The sequence below is a fragment of the Labrus mixtus genome, chromosome 17, assembly GCF_963584025.1.
Source record: "Labrus mixtus chromosome 17, fLabMix1.1, whole genome shotgun sequence".
In the NCBI taxonomy this organism is placed as follows: domain Eukaryota; kingdom Metazoa; phylum Chordata; class Actinopteri; order Labriformes; family Labridae; genus Labrus; species Labrus mixtus.
The window spans coordinates 10,694,229-10,713,569 of NC_083628.1; the positions used below are offsets into that span (position 1 = coordinate 10,694,229).

General features: G+C 39.3%; 1 protein-coding gene across 7 annotated transcripts; it reads right to left on the reverse strand.

The window, feature by feature from the left end:
- Nucleotides 1-110: 110 nt before the first annotated feature.
- On the reverse strand, nucleotides 111-18,011 carry rilpl1 (Rab interacting lysosomal protein-like 1). 7 transcript variants are annotated; one of them, XM_061061110.1, is made up of 11 exons: nucleotides 17,415-18,011; nucleotides 11,948-12,095; nucleotides 10,636-10,754; nucleotides 10,145-10,390; nucleotides 9,001-9,168; nucleotides 7,831-7,881; nucleotides 7,594-7,748; nucleotides 6,922-7,026; nucleotides 4,957-5,044; nucleotides 1,271-3,571; nucleotides 111-1,202 (listed from the first exon to the last, which is right to left on the reverse strand). In XM_061061110.1, exons 1-10 carry the CDS (start codon nucleotides 17,700-17,702, stop codon nucleotides 3,566-3,568), a joined length of 1,374 nt encoding a protein of 457 aa, XP_060917093.1. In that variant the 5' UTR covers nucleotides 17,703-18,011; the 3' UTR covers nucleotides 111-1,202; nucleotides 1,271-3,565. The 7 variants fall into 7 exon arrangements, with proteins under 7 accessions (XP_060917093.1, XP_060917092.1, XP_060917095.1 ...); XM_061061109.1 differs by lacking the exon at nucleotides 4,957-5,044 and having other exon boundaries at nucleotides 17,415-18,009; XM_061061112.1 differs by lacking the exons at nucleotides 4,957-5,044; nucleotides 7,831-7,881 and having other exon boundaries at nucleotides 17,415-18,009.
- Nucleotides 18,012-19,341: the final 1,330 nt, after the last annotated feature.

Here is a 19,341-nt window from a genome sequence, read left to right on the forward strand (position 1 = left end):
GTTAAAATAGTATATTATAAACACTTTTGGTCAGTCATGATTTTCTAAAAACTTGATGAGTGAAGACTGGAAACAGTTTAGAAATCATTAAAAAAAAGACAAACACCTGAAACATTTCAGAATGGTTTTATTATGGAGGGGGACAGCCAGCTTGTTAAGCAAAGCGCTCATTTCTTTGTTTTATCTTTTATATATGCATTTGAACAGGGAAACACACAGGAGTGGGTCAAGAACACTGACTTAAAGAATGAGCTAAAGAATGGGAGTCAGCATTCAGACAGGTTGCTCAGTTTGAGAAATAAAATCCCTTTTGATCTTTCATGGTGTAAATGATCCTTGTCCAGGTCCCTTTGAGCGTCCGCTGTACAGTAGTATAGTAAGAAATGAAATAAATATCCTTCTTTTGTCAGTAAATACAATAAACAAAGGGAGCTGCTTTAAAACACACTGATTATAGTGTTTTCTTCATTTGACATTCATGATTCCAGCTTGTTAGTTGAGATTTGACAAGGATTAAGTGCCGGTATTATTCAAATTCACTTCGTCACACCAGAAAGTAAAGTATTAGTGTCTGCGTAGTTTGAAGTCAAGGTGGAGAAGCAGAAGCTACAGAAGCAGAGAATATCTGTGCATTTTCTTTTCTTCATGGTTTAATTTATCTCAAAATCTCATGAACTAAAAAGACAATTAGAGTTTTTTAATTGATTATTACATTGAATGCACCTATTTTCTGAGGATAAAACAAGACATTACGCAAGAAAACTTTTGTTCCTCCAGATAATCATTCAGACATTAAAACTACTTGTTTTCTGAAGATAACACAATTTAAAATGTAAGTAAACAAATATTGTTTTATTTGATTATGATAACACATTTTTTCACCCTGCGGATACAAAGTTACATTATTGTGAGCATACAGTTTACATTTCTCAGTTACGCAAATGTATCACCAGAGAACGTGTTTATCTCAACATACTGGGACGACCAATCACAAAGAAACAACTGGTTTTCTCCTATGATGAGATTTATCTCTTAAAACAGAAGTCTATTGTTGTTATCTCAGTATACTGATATCAAGATTTTGTTTGTCTGGTATTTAGAGTTTGATAATCACCTCAAAATAAAATTAACGTTTTTTTGGGATTAAAAATAACAGACTTGATTTTAAAATAATGCCATTTCAATTAAAATAATCTGGAGATCTGTTGTTGTCTGTAAAAAACATCAACCACACCATTTAAAAAAAAATGTAAGGCTCTATTCAGTTCACTAATTTGTATCCAGGCTGTTACTTTTCTGACTCAAACATAATTTGAGGAATATTTCAGTTTTACTTCCAATGTAACCCCGTGATTTTGAATTGCGGCAAATAATCCACGTGTGTGTTTCTTGTCTTGGCAGTAATAGGCGTCCATACTTAAACAGGGCATACATTATAAATAAAGCATTTGAGTGTTTCTGTTTTGTCTATTTCTATACACAACTTTAAAAAGGTGTTTTTAAGCATCACTTTATACGGCTGAGCTCTTTAGATATGTTAAACTGCAAAGTTATGCTGGTGATGGACCTACAAGCTGCCTATATCACATTTCAAACAAACCCACGTACTGCAAAGTGGAATCTAAAGATCAGTTGTTGGTGTTGTTGAATGGTTTTCTTTGCAGACTGGCCTTTTAATTTGAACAGGGATTGTGATATAAGATTAGTTCAATGCACCCCATATATCTATAGCAATATTAAAGTCAGTTATTCAGTTGTGCAGCACATTTTTTTGTTGTTCTTTCCAACCACTTGTGAATACTCCAGGCATTAGACAACATCATCGTTGACCATTTGGATTACGACTTTCCATTTTCCATCATACAACTTGAGTTCACTCTCTCTTCTAGTGCTAACTGTTAAGCACCTGTAATATTTTAGAATACTTTTACGAGGTCAGACCAAACAAGAAGCACATTTTTCAGTGGGGTAATAATATACGCAGCCAATGCAAAGATGCAAAATCTCTACTGTGTGAAGCCAAGGACCCCCCCTTTTTATCCTGAACCATGGCAGACACATTAAGGGCTTTTACACCCGTACAAAACTCCTGAAAAACTCAGGGTATTTTCCGGAGGAGCTGTATGTGTGAACGCAAAGAGCTACATTTTTCATTCGTACTTCACCCGGAGTTTCTCCTGCCAGACCCCTCGTATTTTTTCCGCAGCAAGTCCAAGTGAGCTTATGTGAGAACGTCGCAGCATATTCTCTGGAGAATTCAGCTCGAGCCAATAGGAGAGGGAGTGACGTTTCTATATTGTTACTACTGCACGGTACATAGAGTGTATGCATGCGACCGCCACGATCTCCATACACATAACTAAACTGCTGCATTAAGTTTTCTATTTGCCAGTATGTTCTTCTCCGCTCATTTGTTGATATTGTGATTCCTTTCAAACTATAAGTAGCATTGATATAAAGGCAAACATTCTCATTATAGCGTCGTAAAGCGGCCTCTGTTGCATGTCCTCTACTTCCACGTCTTTTTTTATTACGTCACATCTTACCTCGGGAGACCCCCCCACCCCCCCTTCCCGTCTGACAGGGATAGTCTCCTAGTGTGAGGAGCGTATGTGAACAGCCAGGTCAGGAGAAAACCTGAAACAGTTCTCCTGAAATGATCTAGATATTTTCAGGAGTGCATATGTGAAAACGACTTGAATGTTTTAACTTGAGCAAAAGTATCCAATGTAGCAATAATTATTATTCCGACACGATTTATCATGGATCTTCTTTGAGTATCTAGAAAAGTGCCATATAAGACCAATTTATTATTATTATCATATGTTCTTATTATTGTTTGTCACTTCATCTTGCTCTTGCCTTTAACCCTGATTTTTTTTAAAGTTAAACCTTTTACGTCTTGTATTGTTTTTGTGACGCTGTAGGTCTGAAGCTCTCACACACATTTCTAAGTATAGTCGCAATCCAGTGACGATAAAGTTTCATGTGACTTGTGATATAATGAACGGAAAGCCATGATGTTTTGCACCATTCAGAAAATGGGGAGAAAACTTAATTTTTGTTGTGGTGTCCAGAGACAGGATAAAAAAAGAAGAGCATTTTGTATATAAGGAGTCTACATGGTATGTGGATGAAAATGTGCTTTGTGTTTTGTCTGAACGTAACAGTTATACAGTCTGAATGTGAAATTAATCACTGAGAATCACATGACGTTTTAAGAAACCTTGTGGGGAAGTTCTTTTATAAATATCTTTATCTAAGAAGGAGCCCTCTAAAAGTTCATCCATTCACTCCTCTTTCCGTTCACCTTCTCTCAACCAGCAGAGATGATAATGAGATCTTAGATGCAGTGTGTCTCGTAGTGGAGGTTTTGATTTGCAGTAGCTGAGCCGGCGTCGAGTGATGGACATGGAGTGTTAAACAGTTTTGGAGTTTGACTTGTCACTACATGTGCTGCAACGCCTCCTGTGCTTGTTCGGTGTACACGTCGTCCTTCCCCGTCCACGAGCCGTCAAACTGAGCGCTCCGCTGCGTGCCCCGCTGTTTGTCCCGGGAGAAGAAACTAAACCTGGGGACCCGGGGAGAAAGAGGTGACGTCGTTAATGGAAATGTCAGTGAACCGTCAGAAGACAGCAAATAACAGCATGATTGTACTGTGTGTGCAGGAAGTATCAGTCTTTTTAAAGCAGTGTTAGGGGGCTACATTTTGCAACATCGGCAGATAAAAATGATTATTTTTGTTATTCTGATACAGCTGTATGATTATTGTGAAGAAAGTTCATCATGAATTCAACAGGCAGCAAAGAGCTTTGACCATTTACGCTTGTTAAGTGCTAAAGCACACGATATCAACATTTTATTTTATTTTAAATGGTACATATTTAAGTGGAACATCAGTGCTATTGGAGAAGGCATACCACCGCAAAATGCAACATGTTGTATCACATGATCACCAGATAAAGGCCTGTGCTAGGGTCATTCTAGAGACAAATCTTGAATAGCAATTATTTCATATTTCAGCATTTTTGAGTTTCTTAAAATAAAAAAGGTGAATTTATTGAACCTTCTTAATGTTATGAAGTTGCCCGGCTACCTGCTTCTCCCTGATAAAGCTATGGCAACAAGTTGTCTGCATGTTGTTCAATCTCTCACATTTCAAACAAACCGCATTAGATGAAACAAAAAGTTTAGTTTGAAGCGACCCCATCAAAAATATTGTGCTTTAGAATGATTATGATCTCGTTACACACAGAGTCTCATAGTCCACTGCAGAGCTCCTACATTGCACCTTTTGTACATTTTGTGTTTTTTATTTTTTATATTTTACATTTGTAATTCTATTCTATATATTGTAATAGCTTCGTATACTGTATTGTTTAAGATGTTGCTAGTTCTGCTTTATTTCCCTGTTAATTGTTTAGCACCAATACACCAAGTCAAATTCCTTGTATGTGTAAATGTACTTGGCAATAAACCCCGATTCTGATTCTGATTCTGATTTATCACTTTGTTTGATCTGTTTGTAGAAATTATTCGATTTAACCGACAAAATGTGCAAAATGTCACAAAGAGCATCTTTACATTAACTCAAGTCAAGTGATGGTTAAAAACTTAATCCTCTGTATTAATATCATTATATATTAAGAGATGTTGAGTTCACTCTCAGCTGTGTTATCTCAGTCTCTAACAGTTACTTAAGCACTAAAAGCACTTTAGTTTGTAACTTCCACAGAATTACTTGGATGAGTTTAAAACACAGAGGAGTTGTTATGGTGGTCAGTGAGGGAAAAGACGAGACGACAGACTACATGTTCATATTCTGACAGGCTGATTTTCTGTGATCCACAATCTTCCCAACAATCAGCCAGTCAGAGTACTACAAAGGTGGGGAAAAGCAGGCCTGCACATGCAAGAGGTTACAGACTCTGAAGCCAACCACAAAACGAGTCATACAAGAGATACGAGACGTCTGATTGGCTGTAAAGTGGGGTCATCTGGGATCAAACCAGCAGCCACCATCGGCATAATGGCTGTGAAGATCCTGTTACACAGAAGTACAGACACACACAGGCACAAACAGGAAGAGATACAGAGACAGAGAGAGAGAGAGAGAGAGAGAGAGAGAGAGAGAGAGAGGGGGAGGGATGGGAGGACGCACAGAGGGGAGACAGGGACCACATCAACGTTTAACCTCTGTTTGGACTCGTGTAAAGGTTCAAATCAAAGGAAGTCATGCTGTAGTTCATGCTAGGGAGAAAAACGGGTGTAAGCAGAAGAATACACTCTGCTTCTCTTTGCGGCATTGCTATTTAGAGTTTGTCTTGAACCAGACCCGTGAAGACAAAATCATGCTAATCATTAACCATGCACACAAAGCTTGTTAAATTTTCAATACTTATTGATAACACGGGGTTTAAAACGATACCACCTCCAATCATTTAACGACTGACAGTATTAAAGGAAGAATGTTCGACCTTTTTGATCCAGTAGATGTCGCCCCTTGAGCACCAGCATGAAACCAAAAACACACTGCTGTTTGGCGACACCTCCGCTCACACCAAATCCTCCGCTCTCCTACAGCGACACACATCCAACTCCCCTCCCCTCGCGTTTGCACCAAGGAGTTATCAAGTTAGAACGCACCATAATTAAGTACCAAGCGCAAGCGGAGGACCAAAATTGTCCTCGTCTTGAGCTGAAAAATGTTGTGTTAGCAGGCTAATGGCAGCGCTCTTTATTTAGCTTGTAGCTGCACATTGCATGTACATTTATCTTGGAATGTATTGTGCAAATGCTGTGAAAATTTGAATTGATACTTATTGCCTGCCCAAAGCAATGTTACAACACACAAAAACAGCACAAACACAAACTATGTAGGAAATCAGCCTTAAAGAAAGAATCTGAACGCAGCTTCCACTTCTGCTTTAAGATGACTTTCGGTATTTTCTACATCTTAAAAATTTTGGGGGGGAATTTTCTCAAGTAGATTTCTTCATACAAAAGTTATAAAACATGCTGTAAGAGCTGCGACATAACCCTCATCTGAATATGCCCATTCAATGAAAGAATCATTTGTTTTTGTTTTGCAATTGTTAGTCTTAGAATGTGATTTAAAGTGTCTGACAAAATGCTTATGATTGTTAAGTTTCTTTTCCCAAATTCAGAAAAAATCTGCTCGACATGCCTTTCTCTGTAATATAAATGTGAGTGAAATGAGCAGTGGAACTGATAATTCACAATGTTTGTCCACTTTTAGAGGATGAATTAGAGCAGAATTCTCACCAATTTGCAGATCACTTTCCTCAACATCACGTTTGATCATGGAGAAGACTGAGTTCAGCTCTGAACATTGGCAATAACTATAGCAGCTTTGAAAATGTGAATCCTCCGCTGTGTTATCTCTGGTTTATATTTCAAGGACACATAAACACATAAACAGGCACAGACATGAGCAGTGACCCAGCTGGATTGCTGTTTGTTGTTGTTGATGGATACAGCCAATTCAGGTCTTTTTTTGTGGTCCCTTTAAACCTCTGATTATTTGTAAAGCTGTTATGGCTTGATTAAAAATTAACATTAAGTATCCTGCACACTTTTCATTTCGACAATCTATTACAGGAAATATCAAAATATCCTAAAAAAAAGAGATAAGCTCGATAGCAGTGAAGATCGGTGAAGAGACATTTATTCCATTGTAAAATACATGCATGAGCCTAAATCTCAATTTCTTATGGAGTGTCAGGTTTTAGTATGCAGGGGCTGCTTCAAATAGGTTTTGCTCAGCACATGCAAAGCAATCTTACTGAGGGATTTTGACTTGAACAAGCTGCTTGATCAAATTGAAGGCGGGTACTGTGTGAGCGTGTTCACATGAGAAGACATTTCTGAGGTGAGTTTGCAGAACTGATAGCAACTTACAAGCGTTTGATTCCAGACTCGGGCTGAGTAGTAGTGCGGGAGCGAGTCCTTGGTTCAGGTGAGGGTGACGGAGAGGGAGTAATGATATCGTCTTCTGTCTCCTCACTGAAAAAAATCATAGTAATGATCAACAACAAACCCGGAATTAATTAGCTGTAGATAAAAGAAAGGGCCTCTTCAGATTGACACATCACAAAAGCCTTTGAACTTCACTGTATGTAAGAAACAGATGGAGACTTTGAGTATGAAAAGTCAAGCAAGTCACAGGCAGGGTTGGTGATATAGGGTTGGATACACTTTTTAAGATTTTGGCTGAAATTGTCTTTAGGTCCTGACAGAAATTAACAACTCACATGCTCTGAAAAAGGAAAATCTGTCATTCGTAAGCATGTAAAAACTTCAACCATGCATCAGTCCACACTCAATGTGCGTCACAGATGACAGCATTTATAATTGTTTCGAAGTCTACGAGAAAACCAAACGCTGTCAAAGTTTGCTCTTTTCCATCCTCACTGTCTCACCCAATTATGGTCACTGTGTGCAAATGAAAACAAAGCCGGCGGCTGCTAAAAAGCCTCAAAGATTCAAATGTTTGTCAACACATACCAACGTTTTACATCATGGTGCGTGGCCTTTTCAAAGTCTGACAAATAATCTACAGTCTTTGGTTACCTTTTATAGTAGGCCAGTTCCTCCTGCAGCAGGAACACTTTGGCCTTCAGCTCATTTCTCTCGTGGAGAACGTCCCTCAGCTCCTGTAGGGTGAACCTGGGACGATTGGGGTCCTTTGGGTCCAGGCCTCCAGACTCCTCCTCGCACAACGCCTCCTGACGAGAGAGAAACGCGTCAAACGAGGAAACGAAAACCAGAGAGAAGGAAGGAAGGAAGGCGGGAAGGAGATGAGGATACCTTAGTAAAATATTGGAACACAGCAGGCATGTCCTCATCGCACATCGCCTCCTGGTGGCAAACGTTGAACTCTTAAAGTCAGATATCAGGCCTTGTTCCAATACAATTGCCCTTCCCCCCTCCCTTGAGGCTAAAACTATGTTTAGTTTTTTTAAACTCAGCACACTGAGACACACAATGTCTGTTAGACACCTGCAAGGCTTCAATGACACATGCAGCTGACAGAAGTCGCTCATGCACTGAGAATAAAAACAATGTGTGTACCGTACACTATGTTTAAGTCCAACTGAAATTGCATTCCACTATCCCTTTACGCAGTCACACTTTACGTCAATACATTTATTTTATTTTTAAATGTACCAACTATTTTAACAAATAAAAGGTAGAAAAAAACGATGATAGAATTTGTTCCCCTCTTTTCCTCTCACCTAGCTACAGGGGCGTGTCTGTGTTTGATTGATACTAGCTAGCAGGCTAATCTTCATTAGGGGACAAGTAGTGCACATAAACTATTTGCTAAAATATAACTCATAACAGCGACATTCACACATCCTATTTCGTAGCAGCCACACGTGTTGTTGTAGCGTTAATATACTTGAGCCACACCACGTGTAACCCACACGGCTATTCCTAAACTGTATGCAGTAGCTGAACACAGCGTTGCAACTTCACTTAAATTGGCAGAGTCGCCCTAACCTGTGACATCCGGACATCCAGAGCAACCCAGACTCATACTCGACTGTTCAGGTATGAATCTGTTGCTGAAGGGAAAACACCTGATGTGTTGATTTTGCAGACCTGCTATTTAATTTCAGTTGGACTTTAAACTGCTAAAACTGTACTGTGGATCACGGTGCAATAAAAGACGACTTCCGAGTGCTGTTAGAGGCTGAGCGGCTTGAGGGATCTATTTTTAGAAAGGTCATCAGTGCTGTTGTGCACAAAGTCTCACCCAGTTGGCTGACCAGCGTGAAATCCTTCTAACACTCTGTTAGTTCCTGAACACCCATGCAGAGCCATTTCAGCACTTCTCATGGGTCATTCAAACGTTAGTCTGCTACATTGTTTTGTCTCTACTGATCCGGTTGTTCTCCACAGACATAGAGGGTGCAGGTTGGAGTTAGAGACAATCACAGCAGTCTGGTTTTCTAGCTAGCACTCCTGCATTACCCAGAGTAACACAGCCTCGTCCTCAGCTTCCTCATCCAAGGGTCCCCCTGGGCTGAGGGAACCAGGCAGGGGTTGTGGGGGAGGTTCAAACCCACCCTCCATCAGCTCAGAGGGCTCAGGTCTGTTTGACCAGCCCTCAGCACCCATCGCTGCAGCAGCTTTACCACGCTGGTGGAGTAAGAGATACTTTAACACCCGTTTAAAAAGCAATCCTACCAATCGTGTGTGTTTGTTTGCTATTTGGCTTCAGGGGAACGTGATTAGGAATCATAATGGATGCAAGAACAAGGGATTAAAGCACTTTCAAAAACCATAACCTACATCGAACTGGCTTGTTCAAAGTGTAGCTGCATTTCATACGATTATATCAGTACTTAGAACTTTAAAAGATGGAAACACTTTTGAAAATACATGACTTTGCATCTTTTGTGAGCGCTAAATTAAAAGGTTGAAACCACTGTCATAACTCCTCCCCAAAATAGAACTAGAGCCAAAAGATACGGTAGCCGAGCTCAGTAGAAAGACCGGAAACTGGAAGAAAAAGCTAGCCGGGCTCTGCCTGAAAGGTATTTGCTAAGCGGCTTCTCTAAATCTCACAAATGAATGCAGTTTATTGTGTGTCTTTTTTTTTTTTTAAGTTTTAAGGTGCTGTATGTGTCAGAACCATGCAGATCTGTTTGAACAGAACAAGGCTAACTTTCTCCTTCTGTTTTCAGCCCCTGCACATATCTTGGATAAACAGCTCGTTGTTTGCTTTTGTAGTACTTTATTCTATTCCACTAAAGTCTACAAGGTGACAGAATAATAGAATATAAAGGAGTAGACTGGCAATTCTTGTACAACTTAAAACCAGGGTAGGAATTTGTTTCATTTTAGTTTTATTTGTTTTTATGGATGTAAAACTGAACTGACTAAAATATAAAGGAAAGAGAAAAAATATGTTACCTGTGAATGTCACAGGCCTGAATAAATCACTTCATGTAGACAGAATCAAATGACCTGATAGTTTACCTACATGCCCACCAGCACACACACTTTGTTTGTTGTTTACCGCAGGGTTAGGACAGTAACTCTAAGTTCAACATTTAGTTCTAACTGCAGCCTCACATGTGTTTCTTGTGTTGTCCTTATCGTGCTGTCTTACCTCTGCAGGGGAGGGGGGCTGAGGCAGGGAGTCCTCTGGGTTCTGGGCAGCCTGATCTCCTTGAAGTCGTTCCCTCAAGCGCTGGACTTCCTGCCGCAAAGCGCCGACTTCCTGCCCGCGCGTCTGAGCACCCGCCTCCAGCTCCACCTTTTGTTCAATCAGTGCTTTCCCCTGAGCCTCCACCACTGAGATTTTGTGTCGCAGGTCGTGGTTGATTTTCATGAGGCGAGACTGCTGCTGCTGGAGCTGCAGAAAGACACACAGAGATGGAAGCAGAAAAGGTAAAAAAAAATGAAAACATGACCAAAGTGGAAACAGTGGAAAAAGCCTGTCACTGAAAGCTCTACAATCAGAGCTTTAACTGTAAGCAAGCCATGACTGTGATACAACATGCAGAAAACTACTGGAACTGTTGCACCTCAGTGGATTACATACATCATTATAACAGTCTGCAATACGACAGACTGACAACAATCTGTTGGTTGTCTTACTGCTTCGATGTCCTCGCTCTTCAGGGTCAGCTCTCGGTCCTTGGCTCGAATCTCATCTCTCTGCTTGTCCACCACTTCTTTAAGCTTCTTCATCACCTGCTTCTCTCTCTCCGTCATACCTGGATGAAGAAGATGGGGAGGGAATGCTTTAAAAACAAACTAAATGGTTTTTTTTTTACTTTATGAGTATGCATGCCTAGATGAATGTATGTGTGTGTGACGACGCCTGAGCGATGTCAGCCATCTGTTACTACAGGGGGCTCCGGGGGCTCATCGGCAGCAGCTGCCGTGCTGGTAGTCCTGTCTCACCCTAACTTTTGGTCAACCTAAAGACAGGCTTAGAGCCTCTTGATGAACAGTTACATCGCACCCACCTGTCAATCATGTCAGCTACGTGCCTAACTATGGATAACACACGTATCGTTCATAAAATCAAAACGGTCACCCCCCGTGCAGTGTGTGTCCATGATGACAATTAATAATCAGACCTATTTAGATTTTTGTATCAGGCTGTAAACATGTTAATTCTTTGCTGTAAAAACAGCTTTTTTGGCTGTGGTGTGGATGTGACTTCCGGGGTTCCTGGAGCCAGCCTCAGGATTTTGCACTTCCGCATTGTGCAGATGCATGTGTGGATGTAAAGATGTGTGTGTGTGTGTGTGTGTGTGTGTGTGTGTGTCATAGAGAGAGAGAGAGAGAGTCTAGCAGGTGTGCTGGCACTCTGAGGCTGGTCTGTGCACACTGTGTCAGTGTGACTGTGTCCTCTGTGTGAAACCACCAGAGAGACTCTGATGCAGAGACGAGACTAGCTCTCCGTCAGACACCAGAGAAGGCTTCCTTTGTGTGTGTGTGTGTGTGTGTGTGTGTGTGTGTGCGTGCGTGTGTATTTCTTGTAGTGTTTTTGTGTATAATCAAATATTATTGAAACACGATTCTCTTCAAAATGTACCAATAACAACGCCTCTGTTGTGGCTCCTGCGCAAGATTTTAAGATCCAACAATCCTCTATCAATAAAGACACAAACAATAATCAACCTGGTTTGCACAGATTTTTAAAATATAGTTTAAGAGCACTTTACTTTGAGGAACCAGGGTTAGATTTTAGGACTACAACAAATCTTACAACATTAATCATGAGTGGCACAATTAGATGTTAAACTAACTAAATAAAGAAGGATAATTAAAATAGTAAATAATAAAATAATGAAAATATGTATAAAATGTAAAAATATATATTTGTAACGAAATATTTAATTGAATGTATATAAATATTGTAATTAAATAAAAACAATATGAAGGCGTACACCCTCACCCTCATGCCTCTGCAGGTCCTCCTCACTCATGGGGTCTTTGATGGACATGTTGGTGAGGAGGCTTTTGTTCTCCTCCTGCAGCTGAGAGATCTGACAGAGGAGGTCCTGAGCTTCTCCTCTCCACACGTCCTCCACCAGCTCCAGCTCCTACACGTATGCGTCAACATAAAAACACAAATTACAAGATTTAACATTATCTTTTGTTTCTGACAATGCCTACTATATGGCCACATTAAGAACATTTCATCTTCTTTTATATAGCGACTTAAAACTTTTAGTTTAGCCTTTTTTTGTGCCTCTACAATTCTCTGACAACATTAGTTCAAAGATATCCTGAAGGATTAAGTGTAGGGCTGGGAATCTTTGGGTGTCTCACGATTCGATTCACATTTCGATTCTTGGGGGTCACGATTCGATTGAGAATCTAAATTATTTTCAATTCAGAATGATTCTGGCTTCATGATTCAAAGTCTATTTTTGAACGAGTACATACTTCAGGACCTACTCCAGTTAACGTGAGACTGGCTGAATTTCTTGCTGCTCCATTTGGCATTCCACTGAATTAAAGAGCTAGCCTTAGCACTTAGCAGGGAGCGACTGATTAATCAATCGATTTTTTGAAGTTATGAATCTATTTGAAATCTCAGAAGATAAGAATCTCAACTTTTACATCAATCGATTTTTTTCCCCACCTCTACTTAAGTGTTCTTCAATGGGTTGACAACAATTAATCTACTCAGCTATTCATTGAGGTTGAGAACAACCTGAAACAGCTTCAGCAGTGAAATACTAAACATAAAGCAGAATTAATATAAATCCAGACACATCATGTATAATAGTAAAACACAGACAGGGACCATCTTAACGTACGTAATATTAGAACATTCTTTAAGATATTCAGGATCCCCAGAGGATCAAATGTATGGACTTTAGCAGAATGGTGTCTGAATAGAAACTCCTGCATTTGTTTTGAATCTCTTCTGATTTATTCAGGGTTTCCCTTGAATTTGCAATATTTGTATGAGAAGAGGAGCTTGATTATGCTTTGAAACGGTCTCACACATAAACACATTCCATGCAGTAACAGAAAAACAAGTCCGTTTTACATGGACAATATCACACGATTTCGTCTAATCAGCAGTCCAAACTTTTAAATTACTTGAATTTTCTTAAATTTGAGAGAAAATGAATAAGCAAGGGATCACAGACTGGAACTTCTAGACTTTTCAGGACTTTAAGTTTGAACAAAAATGAAACAAACTATTTTATTGTACTTAAACAAACAACTTTGATTCTGTTTATTTGTTTATGTTATACTAATCGTACATTTCTTGTGTCCAAATTAAAAACATTTTAAATTAATTATAGCTTTCCGGAAAACAAGGAGTCGAGTAAAGAAGTAGTAGTGTAGTAAGAAATAGGATAAGTAGGTAGTTCATTGTTATTTTAGCGACACATGTTGCCAGCTGATGGAAAATGGGTCCCTGACTCAGAAGGGAAATGTTTCTCATCTCACACTCGAGCTATATTTGTCGTATGTGTGTTTATTTTCCAATTAGTCATCAGACTAATGGGAAGGATACAAGATTACATAATCGGAAGTCGGGACTAAATGAAACCTGCATCCCGACACCGAGTAACACATCACGTCACATTAGTTTACAGAGAACTTGATTTGAATTAAAAGAGGCCAGGAGAAAGTCAACTACACAAAGTCGCCCAAAAAAACGTAACTAGTTTGAAAAAGTTTCCCTTGCACTTCCATTCTCACAACAGGTGAGCCTCACGTGAAAAGGCTTGTTCCAAAGATGTAGAAAAACTTAGTTCAGAATTACACCTGCAGAGCATACAGACGCTACCTGCAACACTCACACTAGTGCAGAGAATGAGTGCAGATCGTCCACTAGTTATTGATCTCAAACGGGTTAAACCTTTTTTTTTTTTTTAAACAGTCAGCTAACATGCTTATATGTTTGTTAAGACAACACTATAAGTGACAAATGCAGTCTATATGTGGGAAATACTGTCATTGATTATTTATGTTTCCTGGGTTAGCATTTCATGTTGGAAAATTCCAGACAAATCTGGAAGAATCACATCCCTGCACAACAGCACAAATTAGCTAGGAAGGCCGAGAATGCAGCATTTTACTGTTGTCGATGCTTCAGTTAAGCCTAGATTGAAATAATACAGTTCAGTTCCGAGATTCACAACCTAGGGCTCGGGCTCATCATCTCCTGATAAATCTAAGAAGTTTTACGATGATACAACAGAAAAAGCAAAAAAATGTTGTGCTGCAAAAAAGTTGAATTTATTGTAAGGACTTCATCTCTTGTCTTTGCTGTTTTTTTTTTTAATACATACATTACCCATTACAAAATATAAAAAACACAAGAAGATATCCTCAATTTGACAACGAGCTGCACCTACAGACTGAGACAAGACAATTAGATTATGAACCACTGATTTCATCTTTAACATTATATCAATTTTTATAACTTATTAACAATTTTTTTTTACACATGATCTTTATTTCAGTAGTAAAAGCTGTCAGCTTAATGAAGTGGAGTACCGTTAAAAGGTATCATGTGATTTAAATTTTGAGTTCAGGAACATACTTTTACATGATATTCAATGTACTAAGACGCTGACCAGATCACTTTAAACTCACAACATTATATAGTATTGTTGTCAGTCATTTTAAAGCTCAGACTCAGTCTGCTCAGCGGCTATAAAAGTTTACGTGTGATTTTCTCGTGACGGTGACTGAGCGGTGGTGAACACTGATTAACTGTGTCTCATGAGTGTGCAATGGATTTTTCTGCTCTGGCTTAGAGAGGGCTCAGTCAGGTCACCACATTTTCGCATGAAAAATGTCACATCTGCAGCTCAAAGTTTCCTACATTGAAGTCTGCGTATGAGTCATCTGAAGTTTTGCTTCTTCCCTTAGTATTTGTATGTATTGTTTTAAGATTGAAAGGTTTTACTTTTAACATACAAACAATGCACTGGTGTACACTGCTTGAAAGGCAGAGTTTAAATAACAGATTGTATAAATTACATTTTAAAAAATGAAGGAGATGAAAAAAAAAGAAAAGAAAATGTGCATATTGTGGTACATCATTACAGCCAGTACTGAAAAAAGTACTCAATTCCTTTACTTTGAAGAAAAGCATAAAAACAGTAGTTTTGAATTCTCTTACACGAGTTCCTCAGGTACAAGAGAATTACTATACCTGCAAGATGTTTGACAAAAAAAGTGCTTGCTATGCGAAATTGCTCCTTAAAGGGGCTATATGTAACTTTTTACATGTATAAATCGTGTTTTATCGCCCATTAATAAGCGGACGGTTAACTGATGTGAAAAAGTAGATGTTCACTGTCTATCTGTGCTGCCTGTATAAAATGTTTGAGAAAGCTCCAGGAAGTGACATTTTATGCACGTTCTCAACGTCCTCCTCACTCCGCTCTGCTTACAGAGATCAACAGTACAAACTCATCACACACTCCCGGTCTTCACCTGCACAGCCAGAGGCCGCCTTCACAGACTTTCTCGTGTATGACCACTTACCTCCTCTGTAAACATTATGCCGGTAAATATCAAGTGTTTCGCGGCCGATGATGATGCTCGTTTGTGTACGTACGAGCACGTATGGCGAGCATGCGAGGGAGAGCGAGCAACAGGTTACTGGTGCAGTTCGCCAAACGGCCATGCAGTATCACTACAAACGCAGTATTTTTGAAAGTTACATATAGCCCCTTTAAAGAGCATTACAATCTGGTCCCGTAAGATTATTCATCTCTATTTATCTATGAACACAATATAATAGTTACAATACATACAAGAGATAGTAGCAGAAGGAGTTGCAGTGAAAATTACAGTAATACCAGTCCATGTACATGATGCCCTATATATTATGAAAAAGACACTTTTACAGTGTTTTTGAACATATATCTGGGTAACCTGAGTGTCTACCGACACACAACATGTGAAATAAATCCATCCAGTCCACAAGTGGGATTCTTGTAAAAAAAAAAAAAATACCCTCCCCCATGGACTCCATCCTCAGACTAGAGCAAAACTTTTGCACAGGTTCGCCTTCTCGCTACAGAGGAGTGATGTCTACCGGGAAAACTCAGGGGGGGCTCATTGCATTTAAAGAGACACACACATCAAAACGGAGCGTTCTGAGAGAGCTGGTTGATACAGGGTCACAAACCTCCTCTGGTGCTTGATTCATGTTATATTTTGACCAAAGCAGAGCACAGATGTTTCATTTAGACCACAGGGGGACTGTTTGAAAAGGTGGAAAAGGGGTAGAATGTGTCCTCTTTAAATCCTAAGACTGGTCTAATCAACAACATAACTAAAAATCAGTGAGAAGCTTTTAACCTCTGTATCAAGTATTCTGAGCTGATCAAATGAATTACACATGAAAATCAACCAAACTTAAGCAGTATAATATTGCAGTGAAGTGTAAAGTCCAATATAGGGTGGCTGTTTAAAGTAGATGTATTTACTGTAACTACAGTCCTTGAGTATGTACTCGAGTAAATTTCCCAGCTAGTCATTTCAGTCCTTTTAAGATGTATAACTTTTGTTACAATTTCAAAGCAGAACTTCTACTTGTATTGGAGTATTCAACATTGATGTTGACACCCAATTGGAATACTTCTCTGATTTAATCACAGCAACTTTGGGGCCTTCTGTTACTCTGTTTGATTGTTGGCAAACCACTTGTCAACAACAAATGTTAATCTAAATCTTCAGCTTTAATGTTTTGTGAAAGATTTCAGGTAGGGCTGGGAAGTTGAATCGAAAATTAATCGAAACCGATATTCACACTCTCATTAGAAAACATATCCCAGCTTTAATAGTTGAACATATTAACAGTAGAGAACTTCTCAGTGAACTACGAGGGCAAAAAAACAAAAACTAAATAATCGTTCATTAATCGTTATCGAGGTAAAATGTTCGATTAATCATGATATTGATTTGAGGTCAGCCCTAATTTCATATAAGAAACACATATCCATCTTTTAAGGAGACTGCAATCCTACTCTTTTACAAGAAATAATAATATGTATATATTTTTCAATTCAAAGTAGCCTACAAACAGTAAAAAAACAAAAGTTTTTAAGTAAATGTACTTCTTCAAATGTAACTCATTGTATTGTAGGCTATTATTTTATAGTATACTTTTATATAGAATAGTATTATTCAATATTGCTGGAGATGGAACTCATTTCTAGTTGCCTAAATAAAGTATAGTCAAACCCAAAGCAAATTTACATTTCCCAGATTTTGCCTAAAATCTTAAGTAGGCTGGTGAAGTTAATCAAGCTGTCACATCAATGTTATGAGGTAAAAAGTACAACAAATGAACTTTGTAAATAATGCAATTGAAGTGCATAATAAAGTATATTTAACAGTGCACATAGTTGATTGCTTGTTAGGTGACAGACCTTCCTGTGCTTCTTCTCCTTCTCCAGCCGGTCTATCCGCTCCAGCCGCAGCTTGTCCAGCTCCAGCCGCAGCTCCTCGGTCTCCGGGCTGATGTTGTTCCGGCTCACCATCACCTCCAGGATCTCCAACACCCGCACCACTTTCGGCATCAGCCGGGACAGAGCCTCGCAGCCGTACTGGTCGATGATACGCTCGAACTCCTGGCCTACCACCGCGGCGATGTCGTACACGTCCATCACCGTGAGGTCGGCCACATTTTTCTCCAGGGCCGAGCCGGAGTCCTCCATGTCGGGATAGTTCGGCCCTGCCCGGCTTCCTATAATGTTTCCTCCGCCACAGCAAAAACTTCCTTCCCCTGGAAGAGCAATTCTGCTAAGTTAGCTGAACTCAGCCGCTTTACCTTCATAAACTATAAACCAATGCGCCATAAATCAACGTAAAACACCGTAACTATCACTTAATCATCACTAACATTTGAGACCGGGCGATAGTTTTATTAATCCGAGATAGATATTGGCCGTGGCCCATCGCCGTCCTGCCCGTTCTGTCCCTCTACAAGCTGGTGACCACAGCTGTCAAGGCCGCCATATTGAAACTGCGTACATCCGGCTTCAGGTTTCAAAATAATAATTACATTTATGTCCAACTGCAGTCTAGGATTTACTTTCAGAAAATGCGTGGGAAAACTGATAGCTGAAATACATGCAAAACACTGAGAGGAATGGATAGAATGAGGAATAATAGCAGCAACAACAACAATAATAATTATAATTATTATAATTATCAGTTCAGATCTTTATTGTCCCTGGAAGGGAAATTTGATTTGCAGCAGTGGACACAAAAACACAACAGATAAACAGATAAACAGACAAAGGACAGTGCAACATGATGAAATACAACCAAGAAATATAAAATATAAAAACTCACTGTTCGTTAAGAAGTTTCACTCAAATGGTATAAATAAATATAAAGTGCAATAGCTCTGCTTGAAAGTGCAGTCAAGGATTCAAAGAAGATTAAGAGCATTAATTGCACGAGGAACATATGAAAATTTAAATCTGTTTGCCTTGGGTAGCGTGTACCTCCAACCTGAGGGGAGAAGAACAAATTCCTCAAGAGCTGAATTACAGTAAAAAAGAATACAAGAAGACTAGAAGATAGGAGGAGACAGAAGGAAGAGAAGGGGGAAGATGAGGAGAAGAGAGGAAGAGGGCTACCACCACTACGTCTCACTTGCATCCATTAATCCCTCACTTGCCTCCTTAGACTTAAATTTAGAAAACTTTATTTATCCCAGAGGGCAATTCGGTAACACAGTCCACCCAGACCATGCATACATTAACATACAAACAACAGACTGGGTATGTTAGAGACAACAAACAAATCAGTGATGGACAAAAATGAGCGCTGGCACGCTGACACCCTCGTGTGGTCTCCTTGGGCAATGGGGCCAGGAAAGATGAAAAGCAAAGTAAAGGACAACAGTTATAAATAAATGAGCCAATACATGCATAACTAAGACATTCTATGTACTGCACATCACATTGTAAGACTATTCAAGGAATGTACATACAGGCCGCTGATGCAGGAGTCATTTTCATGAAAATGTTGGTCAACATTTTTTCCATGAAAATTTACGACAGGTCCGGGGTCAACATTTTTTCCTGAAAATTTTCGACAGGTCCGGGGTCAACATTTTTTCATGAAAATTTACGACAGGTCCGGGGTCAACATTTTTTCATGAAAATTTTCGACAGGTCCGGGGTCAACATTTTTTCATGAAAATTTACGACAGGTCCGGGGTCAACATTTTTTCATGAAAATTTTCGACAGGTCCGGGGTCACCATTTTTTCATGAAAATGTTGGTCAACATTTTTTCATGAAAATGTTGGTCAACATTTTTTCATGAAAATTTTCGACAGGTC

Bases quoted from the DNA above. Each gene is read 5' to 3' on its own strand.
- rilpl1 (XM_061061109.1), bottom strand. From the start codon at position 17,702: ATGGAGGACTCCGGCTCGGCCCTGGAGAAAAATGTGGCCGACCTCACG. The intron at 10,755-11,947 runs GTGAGGGTGTAC...TTCTTCATCCAG, and splicing joins GGACCTGCAGAGGCATGAGG to GTATGACGGAGAGAGAGAAG. The intron at 7,749-7,830 runs GTATCCTCATCT...CTCTCTCGTCAG, and splicing joins TGTTCCAATATTTTACTAAG to GAGGCGTTGTGCGAGGAGGA.